Source organism: Cetorhinus maximus, chromosome 9 (assembly GCF_964194155.1).
Source record: "Cetorhinus maximus chromosome 9, sCetMax3.hap1.1, whole genome shotgun sequence".
Classification (NCBI taxonomy): domain Eukaryota; kingdom Metazoa; phylum Chordata; class Chondrichthyes; order Lamniformes; family Cetorhinidae; genus Cetorhinus; species Cetorhinus maximus.
Window position 1 is genome coordinate 62,586,428 of NC_135887.1, and position 11,385 is coordinate 62,597,812.

The 11,385-nt window shown below is 46.1% G+C and overlaps 1 protein-coding gene across 4 annotated transcripts in view; it reads left to right on the forward strand.

The window, feature by feature from the left end:
* fnbp4 (formin binding protein 4) overlaps positions 1–11,024 on the forward strand; it is a 59,648-nt gene extending 48,624 nt beyond the window's left edge. For all 4 annotated transcript variants that reach the window (XM_078548811.1, XM_078548812.1, XM_078548813.1 and 1 more), the window contains 4 exons: positions 636–795; positions 1,546–1,781; positions 3,879–4,039; positions 10,645–11,024. In XM_078548811.1, the coding sequence (XP_078404937.1) occupies positions 636–795; positions 1,546–1,781; positions 3,879–4,039; positions 10,645–10,735 (648 nt within the window). In that variant the 3' untranslated portion in view covers positions 10,736–11,024. The remainder of the gene's footprint in view (positions 1–635; positions 796–1,545; positions 1,782–3,878; positions 4,040–10,644) is intronic.
* The last annotated feature ends 361 nt before the right edge of the window (positions 11,025–11,385 follow it).

Consider the following 11,385-nt stretch of genomic DNA (forward strand, 5'->3'; position numbering starts at 1 on the left):
AATTACCTGGAAAAACTCAGCAGGTCTGGCAGTTCTAGTTCTGCGGAAGGGTCATGAGGACTCGAAACGTCAACTCTTCACCGCCGATGCTGACAGACCTGCTGAGTTTTTCCAGGTAATTCTATTTTTGTTTTGGATTTCCAGCATCTGCAGTAGTTTTTTGTTTTTAGGAAAGATATGATGTGTTCTGTGTGAGTAGGCTAACCTCAGTTGGCCTGGTATTGCTAATAAAGCCTGAGGCGACTTGTGTAGCACAGCCCAAACTGTGTTATCGTGTACATTACAGGCTGAGGATGTTGCATGGATTATGCACTGTTCTATACACAACCTATTAGAAACTGAGGAGCTCAGCACAGCATGGGTTCTGTTCTGCACAACCAATTGAAGGCCAAGGAACACAGCATGAACTGTGCACTGTCCTGTACATAACCCTACCTAAAGGATCTATGATATGCACAGGTTATGAGAGTGAGACAGACAGCACAGCCGTGACCTGTTACTTTGATGGAGCATGTTCCATGAATGCCCTATTGTGTCTTGAGTACTGTTTGTATCCCCAGAGAGATTGTGTCTGTAAATTGGACAGGTGAGATCTCTCTGGAATGCTGGTAAATGTGGAACTGATTATCTTTCAGAATAATTCTGCTTCAAACACACCTATGAACCCACCAGCTTCAGGTCTGACTGCCAAAGCTAGCAAGAGGAAGGCAGCAGTGCTGACTTCTGTACCGATGCCACGTACCATCACCATTGGGAGCAGTCCTGTCCTGTACACTCAATCAGCCATGATCGCAGGTAAAAGAGGTGCATGGTGGCATATGATGTTTATGGGGAATGGCACTTGGGGCCTAGTGGAAAGAGCACACTGATGGAGGTGGCAGGTGGGCGGGGCGCCAAGGAGACGGGTGGGCGGGGCGCCGAGGTGCGGATGGGCAGGGTCCACTCAGGTTGTGCTGTTGAGCACAAGAGCTCCAGACTCCTTGTCTATGACTCCCGCTCCCCCTCTTCCCCAGTCCCCCCTCTCCACGCCGTGCTCTCTGTCCCTGTCTCTCCCCAGTTACCTAGGGCTTTGCTGCTGGCAGGCTGCCCTGTGTTTTGGGTGAAGCTGACAGGCTGCCCCTGTGTTTTGGGTGAAGCTGACAGGCTGCCCCTGTGTTTTGGGTGAAGCTGACAGGCTGCCGCTGTGTTTTGGGTGAAGCTGACAGGCTGCCCCTGTGTTTTGGGTGAAGCTGACAGGCTGCCGCTGTGTTTTGGGTGAAGCTGACAGGCTGCCGCTGTGTTTTGGGTGAAGCTGACAGGCTGCCCCTGTGTTTTGGGTGAAGCTGACAGGCTGCCGCTGTGTTTTGGGTGAAGCTGACAGGCTGCCGCTGTGTTTTGGGTGAAGCTGACAGGCTGCCGCTGTGTTTTGGGTGAAGCTGACAGGCTGCCCCGCGTTTTGGGTGAAGCTGACAGAATACTACCGTGTTTTGGGTGAAGCTGACAGAATGCTGCCGTGTTTTGGGTGAAGCTGACAGAATGCTGCTTTCCCTTTTTGTTGAGCTGCAGGTCCCCAGATGCTGGCCACGATGGTACCCATTCCTCCCATGCACCAGGCTGTACCTGCACCAGCACCCCCTCTGCTGCCCATGCTGACCAGTGCAGTGCAGACACCACACCATATCCCACAACACCAAGCACCAGTCAGCCAAGCAAACCTACCACTCCTGAATGTGCCGGAGGTGCTGCCAACTAGCGCGGTGGCTCAGGCAACAGAGAAGAGCAGAAAAGTGAAGAAAGACAAGGTAGAGTGCAGCTCGCTGTCAGCGCTTCGGTCTCTGGGCACATTGCTTGCTGAATGGAAGGAGCAGATTGATTTTCCCCAACGCTAGGCTTTGTTCTCTCCCCTAACCCCTCTCTCTCTGCCACCGCCACACCCAGTGAAGGGTTTGAAAGGACTCGTCGTTGCTCCTGCAGTTTGTGAACTTGTGTTGATTGCTGCTCGCAGTGTTGCTTCTCTCTGCCACACAAAAATCTCACCTCCCTTTAGCTCCTGCTACAGGTCCTTCACAATGCAGCTGCACCACCCACCTTCCTGCACCCAAATAGCTGATGTTACTTCAGTTTACTGACCACAGTTCAATGAAGTCTCAGATTATAAAATCATAAGAAATACGAGCAGGAGTAGGCCATTCATCCCCTTAAACCTGCTTTGCCATTCAATAAGATCAAATAGTTGCTTGGTAGAAGCGTTTGAATTTCATTTTTTTATTTAAATATTTTGAATTTAAATAGAAGCTTGGTGGACTAACTGTTCCCTGGTAATCCTCCATGGCAACACCTATGCCAAGCAGAGTCCACTTGCCAACCAATCAGCACCCTCTACTCATGCAGTATTGTTCCTTTTGAGATTTGGTATTCTTGTGATTCTGTCCTGATGAGTGCAAGACAAAAAGTTTCAACAGTGTCTCTCTTTTTTTCATCAATGCTCAATAAGATCATAACTGATCTGATTGTAGCTTGAACTCCATTTTCCTGCATGCCCCCATAACCTTTGACTCCCTTGTCAATCAAAAATCTGTCTATAGAATTGGCACATTGACTATGACAAGTTATGTGTTAAAACAACAATTTCATTGAGTATTGAATAATGATTATAATAAAACAATAATAATATGACAATTAAAATTGATGTATAAAAAAGAAAAATAGGTAGGAAGAAAGACAACTTTATTGAAAGGAAAAAGCACTTTATATATAAAATAGATATCAGAAGAAAAGAAAGGCAGATTTTTTTTTTCAAGTACAAAGAATAACCCCAGTTTGGTCTGTTCCACGACAGCACCCTAAATTGGTACATACGTTACCATCTCCCTGGTACATACATTACCAAGTCACTGAGTAACCTACAGGTAAACACTCTGGTCAGTCACTCCATTCTTGGCCCTTCCTCCCGTCTTCAGAGGTGACTATTCCACTACGGCTGAAGCAGTGAGTCCTCGAAGCAACTACCCTTTAAGACAAACGTCTGGCTCCATTCCAGCCTTCCGAGGTCTGGTACAGTGCTTTCCCAAAACAAATCTCAATTCTTATCGATTCTTCTCACAGGCACTGCAAGGTCGTACAGACTTCACAATATCCAAGTTGTTTACGCATCTTTTGATGGTGTCTTCCCATCTGTCATCCTTCATGTGTTATGTCCATCAAACTTCATCTTCTGATGACCATGCTAGGTGACCACAAAAGGTTACACGTTGTCCTGGCCTGTAGTCCAAGGGTCACAATGCAGTAAGGGAAAGGACTTCTGATGAACAAAAGACAACTTAATTTAGTATTCTACCTTGATAAGTGTAAAACCAATGATGTACTCTAAATACAAGCTGTGCATGGGCAGAATGAAAAAAAAACAAGGTCTGGAAAAACAGGCCACGACTGATTACTATTGATTAATTAACCAAAGCACAATCATAGCTGGGTTAAGATCAATGTAAGATTTAACACAAAATTAATTCAGATATTCACGACAGGCTTAAAATCAAGAGCAAAGCAGAAATAAAATGCAAAAATACCAAATTGCAAAAATTAGCTGGCCTCGGGCCTACAGGCATGGAAACTAATTTAACTAAGGTTCAAATCTCTAATGGTAAAAGTACTTTCTCTTCAACCAATACTTGCCTGTTGATCCACTGAGTAACCAGACGAGGATGGTCTGAGGCTTTGTGCCTCATTGACTCGGAACTGGGGCAGCAGTAGATGATACAATTGACCTCAGCATCACTTAGAGAGGAGACATCAGTGCAGGTAAAGTAACTTACTGAACCCACCTCTGGTTGGCTCTGGGGTTAGCTCCATCATATGACTGTGTTCAGGGTTCCTTATCTCCAAAACTCTCCTCTCACCAGAATAAGAAGAGTAAAATGAAGATGCCATCACTGGTGAAAAAGTGGCAGAGCATTCAGCGGGAGTTGGACGAGGATGAACACTCCAGCTCTAGTGAAGATGAGCAGCGAGTGATTCAGGCACATAGACGGATTGAGGAGTGGAAGCAGCAACAGCTAATCAGGTAAGCACATTGTCCTTGGGGGCACTGAAATGTACATCACTGTTTGAAAAACTTCTTTAAGCCCCATTGGTCACAGGTAGTGCAAGGTATGTTCTAGTGTATGGAACAATCATGAAAACAAATTGCTGGATGGAGAAAGTGAAAGCAGACCAAAACTGTAGACATTATTCCAGATGTGGTCTCACCAAGTCCCTGTACAGTACAGCTCCATATTCCATCCCCCTCGCAATAAATGCCGAAGTTTCATCTGCCTTCCCAATCACTTGCTGTACCTGCATAATGACTTTTTGTGATTCATGTACCAGGACACCCAGATCCCTCTGTACCACCGAGTTCTGCAATATCTATCCCTTTAAATGGAATGCTGCTTTTGTACTCTTACTACCAAAGTGGACAGGTCCATGTTTTGCCACATTGTACTCCATCTGCCAAATTTGACCACTCACTTAACCTTCTACATCCCTTTGCAGACACACTGCCTCCTCTTTGACAACTTAGTTCCTACCTATCTTGATGTCACCAACAAATGTAGCAACCGTACATTTGACCCCTGCATCCAAATCAGTGATGTAGATTGTAAATAGTTGAGGTGACAGCACTGATCCCTGTGACACTCCACTAGTTGCAGCTTACCACACGAAAAGCAAACATTTCTACTGACTCCTTGCTTCCTGTTAGCGAGCCAATTCCTTATCCATGCTAATAAGTTAGTCCCGCAGAATGTTTCCTTATCTTGTGTAGTATGAGAAACCCAGCCCTGTCTCTGTCCCTGAACCAATCAATATATTACCCAGTAACCCTGTGTCTGTTCCTGAACTACACAGTATATTACCCAGTAACCCTGTGTCTGTTCCTGAACTACACCGTATATTACCCAGTAACCCTGTGTCTGTTCCTGAACTACACAGTATATTATCCAGTAATCCTGCCCTGTGCCTGTCCTTGAACCATTCTTAGCATTTACCAGTAACCCTGTGACTATTCCAGAACCTCTCGCTATATTACCCAGTACTCCTGACCAGTGTCTGTTCCTGAACCACTCACTATATTACAAAGTAATCCTGCCCTGTGCCTCTTCCTAAACTGCTCATTATATTACCCAGTAACCCTGCGCTGTGTCTGCTCCTGAATAACTCGCTATATTACACCATTCTGTCAGTCTGTTCCTGGCCACTCGTTATATTACCTAGTAATCTTGCCCTCTCTCTCTTCCTGAACCACTCTATATTGTCCAGTAACCCAGTATTATCTCCTGAACCATTCACTAAATTACCCAGTAACCCGGTATTATTTCCTGAACCACTCACTGTATTACCCAGTTATCTTGCCCCCTCACTGTTCCTGATCCACTCACTATATTACCCACCCAGTAACCCTGCCCTGTGTCTGCTCCTGACACACTCACTATATTACCCAGTAAACCTGCCCTGTGTCCCTCCTGAACCGCACACTATATTACCCAGTGATCTTGCCCCCTCGCTGTTCCTGAACCATTCACTAAATTACCCAGTAACCCGGTATTATTTCCTGAACCACTCACTATATTACCCAGTTTTCTTGCCCCCTCACTGTTCCTGAATCACTCACTATATTACCCAGTAACCCTGCCCTGTGTCTGCTCCTGACACACTCACTATATTACCCAGTAACCCTGCCCTGTGTCTGTTCCTGAACCACTCACTTATATTAACCAGTAACCGTATCTATTTCTGAACCACTCACTATGTTACCCTGTACCCCTGCCCTGTGTCTGTTCCTGACCCACTCACTACATGAACCTGTATCCCCGCCCTGTGTCTGTTACTGACCCACACACACTTTTACCCATTAATCCTGCCTTGTGTCTGTTTCTGACCCAGTCACCATATTACCCAGTAACCCTCCCTGTGTCTGTTTCTGACCCAGTCACCATATTACCCAGTAACCCTCCCTGTGTCTGTTTCTGACCCAGTCACCATATTACCCAGTAACCCTCCCTGTGTCTGTTTCTGACCCAGTCACCATATTACCCAGTAACCCTCCCTGTGTCTGTTTCTGACCCAGTCACCATATTACCCAGTAACCCTCCCTGTGTCTGTTTCTGACCCAGTCACCATATTACCCAGTAACCCTCCCTGTGTCTGTTCCTGAAGCATTCACTATATTAACCTAGTTACCCTGCCCTGTGCCTGTTCCTGAACTCACTATATTAGCTAGTAACCCTATGTCTATTACTGAAGCACTCACTATATTACCCAGAAACCCTGTCCTGTCTCTGTTCCTGAACCACTCACTATATTAGCCAGTAATATCCCCTGTGTCCATTCCTGAACCACTGACTATATTACCCAGTCTCCCTGCCCTATGTCTGTCCTTGAACCACTCACTGTATTACCCGGTAACCCTGCCCCTTGCTGTTCCTGAAATAGTCAGTATTATACCCAGTCTCCTTGCCCTCTGTCTGTTCCGGAACCATTTGTTTTGTTACTCAGTAACCTTGCCCTGTATCTGCTCCTGACCAACTCACGATATTACTCAGTAACCCTGTCCTGTGTCTCTCCTGAACTGCACACTATATTACCCAGTGATCTTGCCCCCCTCACTGTTCCTGAACCACTCACTGTATTGCCCAGTAACCTTGCCCTGTGCCTACTCCTGACCCACTCACTATATTACCCAGTAACCCTGCCCTGTGTCTGTTCCTGACCCACTCACTATATTAACCAGTAACCGTGTCTATTTCTGAACCACTCACTATATTTCCCTGTACCCCTGCCCTGTGTCTGCTCCTGACCCACTCACGACATGAACCAGTATCCCTGCCTTGTGTCTGTTCCTGACCCCCACACACTTTTACCCAGTAATCCTGTCTTGTGCCTATTCCTGAACCACTCACCATATTACCTAGTAACCCTCCCTATGTCGGTTCCTGAAGCATTCACTATATTAACCCAGTTACCCTGCCCTGTGCCTGTCCCTGAACTCACTATATTAGCTAGTAACCCTGTGTCTATTACTCAAGCACTCACTATATTACCCAGTAACCCTGTCCTGTCTCTGTTCCTGAACCACTCACTATATTACCCAGTAACCCTGCCCTTTGTCTGTTCCTGACCCACACACTATATTAGCCAGTAACCCAATGTCTGTACCAGAACCACTCACTATACTACCCAGTAACCCTGCCCTGTGTCTGTTCCTGACCCACTCACTATATTACCCAGTGATGTTGCCCCCTCACTGTTCCTGACCCACTCACTTTATTACCCAGTAACCCTGCCCTGTGTCTGTTCCTGACCCACGCACTCTATTAGCCAGTAACCCTATGGCTGTACCAGAACCACTCACTATACTACCCAGTAACCCTGTGCCTTTGTTCCTGACCCACTCACTATATTACCCAGTAATCCTACCCTGTGTCTATGCCTGAACCACTCACTATATTAGCCAGTAATATCCCCTGTGTCCATTGACTATATTACGCAGTCTTTCCTGCCCTATGTCTGTCCTTGAACCACTCACTGTATTACCCAGTAACCCTGCCCGTGCTGTTCCTGAAAGAGTCAATATATTACTCAGTCTCCTTGCCCTCTGTCTGTTCCTGACCCACTCACTATATTACCCAGTAATCCTGCCCTGTGTCTATTCCTAAACCACTCACTATATTACCCAGTAACCCGGTATTTTTTCCTGAACCACTCACTATATTACCCTGTACCCCTGCCCTGTGTCTGTTCCTGACCTACTCACTACATGAACCAGTATCCCTGCCCTGTGTCTGTTCCTGAACCACTCACGAGATTACCCAGTAACCCTGTCCTGTGTCTCTCTGAACCGCACACTATATTACCCAGTGATCCTGCCCCCTCACTGTTCCTGAACCACTCACTATATTACCCAGTAACCCTATGTCTGTACCAGAACCACTCTCTATACTACCCAGTAGCCCTGTGTCTGTTCCTGACCCACTCACTATATTACCCAGTAACCCTGCCCTGTGTCTGTTCCTGACCCACTCAATATATTACCCAGTGATCTTGCCCCCCTCACTGTTCCTGAACCTCTATGTTGCCCAGTAACCTTGCCCTGTGTCTATTTCTGAACCACTCACTATATTACCCTGTACCCCTGCCCTGTGTCTGTTCCTGACCCAGCCACTACATGAACCTCTGTTCCTGACCCACACACACTTTTACCCAGTAATCCTGTCTTGTGTCTATTCCTGAACCACTCACCATATTACCCAGAACCCTCCCTGTGTCTGTTCTGAAGCATTCACTATATTAACCCAGTTACCCTGCCCTGTGCCTGTTCTCGAACTCACTATATTACCCAGTAACCCTAGCTTGGGTCTGTTCGTGGTCCACTCACTATATTACCCTGTAACCTTGCCCTTTGCCTGTTCCTGAATCACTCACAATAATATTACCCAGTAACCCTGCTCTGTATCCATTCCTCAACCACTCACTATATTACCGGTAACCTTGACCTGTGTCTGCTCCTGAACACCTCACTATATTACCCAGTAACCCTGTGTCTGTTCTTGACCCAGTCACTATATTACCCAGTATCCCTGCCCTGTGTCTGCCCCTTATCCTTATTGCCCAGTAATGCTGCCCTGTACCTATTCCAGAACCACTCACTATATGAACCTGTAACATTGTGTCTGTTCTTAACCCACTCACTCTATTACCAAGTAATCCTGCTCAGTGCCTATTCCTGAACCACTCACTAGATTATCTTGTAACCCTGCCCTGTGTCTGTTCCTGACCCACTCACTGAATTATCCAGCAACCCTGTATTTGTTCCTGAACCACTCACTATACTACCTCGTAACCCTGTGTCTGTTCCTGAAACGCTCATTATATTAACCAAGTAATTCTGCCCTATGTCTGTTCCTAAACCAGCGACTATATTACCCAGTAACCCTGCTCTCTGTCTGTCCCTGAACCAGTCACTACATGACCCAGTAACCCTATGCCTGTTCCTGACCCACTCACTATATTGCCAAGTAATCCTGCCCTGTTCCTGACCCAGGCACCACATTACCCTCTAACCCTGCCCTGTGTCTGTTTCAGAACCACTCACCATATTACCGGTAATCCTGCCCTGTGTCTGCTCCTGAACATCTCGCTATATTACCCAGTAACCCTGTGCCTGTTCCTGAACAACTCACTATATTACACAGTAACCCTATCTTGGGTCCATTCCTGAACCGCTCATTATATTACCCAGTAATCTGGCTCTCTGTCTGTTCCTGAACCGCTCACTATATGACCCAGTAACCTGGTGTATGTTCCTGACCCACTCACTATATTTCCTAGTACCCCTGCCCTGTGTCTGTTCCTGAACTGTGCACTATACTACCCAATAACCCTGTCTGTGCCTGAACCACTCACTATATTACCCAGTAACCCTGTGTCTGTACCAAAACCACTCACTATATTACCCAGTAACCCTGCCATGTATCTGTTCCTGAACTGTGCACTATACTACCCAGTAACCCTGTCTGTACCAGAACCACTCACTATATTGCCCAGTAACCCTACCCTGTCTGTTCCTGATCCAGTCACTATATTACCCTGTAATCCTGCCCTGTGTCTGTTCCTGAACTGTGCACTATACTACCCAGTAACCCTGTCTGTACCAGAACCACTCACTATATTGCCCAGTAACCCTACCCTGTCTGTTCCTGATCCAGTCACTATATTACCCTGTAATCCTGCCCTGTGTCTGTTCCTGAACCACTCAATATGACCCAGTAACACTGCCCTGTGCCTGTTCCTGAACCATTCTCTACATGAACCTGTAACATTGTGTCTGTTCTTAACCCACTCAATATATTATCAAGCAATCCTGCCCTGTGCCTATTCCTGAACCACTCACTAGATTATCTACTAACCCTGTATTTGTTCCTGAAAGGTTCACTATATTACTAAGTAATACTGCCCCATGTCTGTTCCTAAACCAGCCACTATATTACTCAGTAAACCTGCTCTCTGTCCCTGAACCAGTCACTACATGACCCAGTAACCCTGTGTCTGTTCTTGACCCACTCACAATATTACCAATAATCCTGCCCTGTTCCTGACCCACTCACTACATTACCCTCTAACCCTGCCTTGTCTTTTCCAAAACCACTCACTATACTACCCAGTAATCATGCCGTGTCTGCTCCTGACCTCACTATATTACTCACTAACCCTGTGCCTGTTCCTAAACCTCACTATATTATCCAGTAACCCTGTGTCTGTACCAAAACCACTCACTATATTACCCAGTAACCCTGCCATGTATCTGTTCCTGACCCACTCACTATATTACCAAGTAATCCTGCCCTGTTCCTGTTCCACTCACTATATTACCCAGTACCCCTGTGTCTGTTCCTGAGCCACTCGCTATATTACCCAGTAACCCTATGTCTGTCCCTGATCCACTCACTATATTACCCAGTAACCCTGCCCTGTGTCTTTTCCTGCACCACTCACTATATCACCCAGTAACCCTGCCCTGTGTCTTTTCCTGCACTACTCACTATATCACCCAGTAACCCTGCCCTGTGTCTTTTCCTGCACCACTCACTATATTACCCAGTAACCCTGCCCTGTGTCTGTTCATTCCTACAGTGGCCAAGCTGAGAAGAATGCCAATTTTGAGGCACTGCCGGAGGACTGGCGAGAGAGACTGAAAAGGAGAAAAATGACTTCAAGTTCTTAATGTTTTTGAATTTTTCAGTTGTTTGTGTAAAGTATTTTTCTACATTTCTATAAGAACTGTTTATTTGTGTAAATCACTGTGACTAAGGTAGTGGCTCTGTGAGCAGCTTGGTGCATGAGCATTAGATTTAGAGTACTGTATCCTAGCATTTTTTTGAAATATTGGGGCTACAAACAAATTTATGTAATAAAGTGGCGTGCATCTGGCATGTGAACTAAAACCCATTTGCAGGTTCCTATCTGTGCTGTACATTTGTATATAACATCAATAAAAGCTCTTTTTTACATTAGTTTTGGCTATCCTTTCTCCCAACTCATGGTACAGATTGTTGTTTACACACCACACACCCTATACCCTTTTACTGAAACCACGCACCACTCCATCACTGCATCCACTCTGGCTGCAGGAAATTTAACAGAGTACCTTTACTCAGTGTGGTTTATATATCACTGACCCTCAGGGTGTGGTTTATGTATCACTGACTCTCCTCAGGGTGTGGTTTATATATCGCTGACAATGCTCTGGGTGTGGTTTATATATCACTGCCCCTCCTCAGGTCGTGGTTTATATATCACTGCCCCTACTCAGGGTATGGTTTATATATCACTGCCCCTCAGGGTGTGGTTTATATATCACTGCCCCAGCTCTGG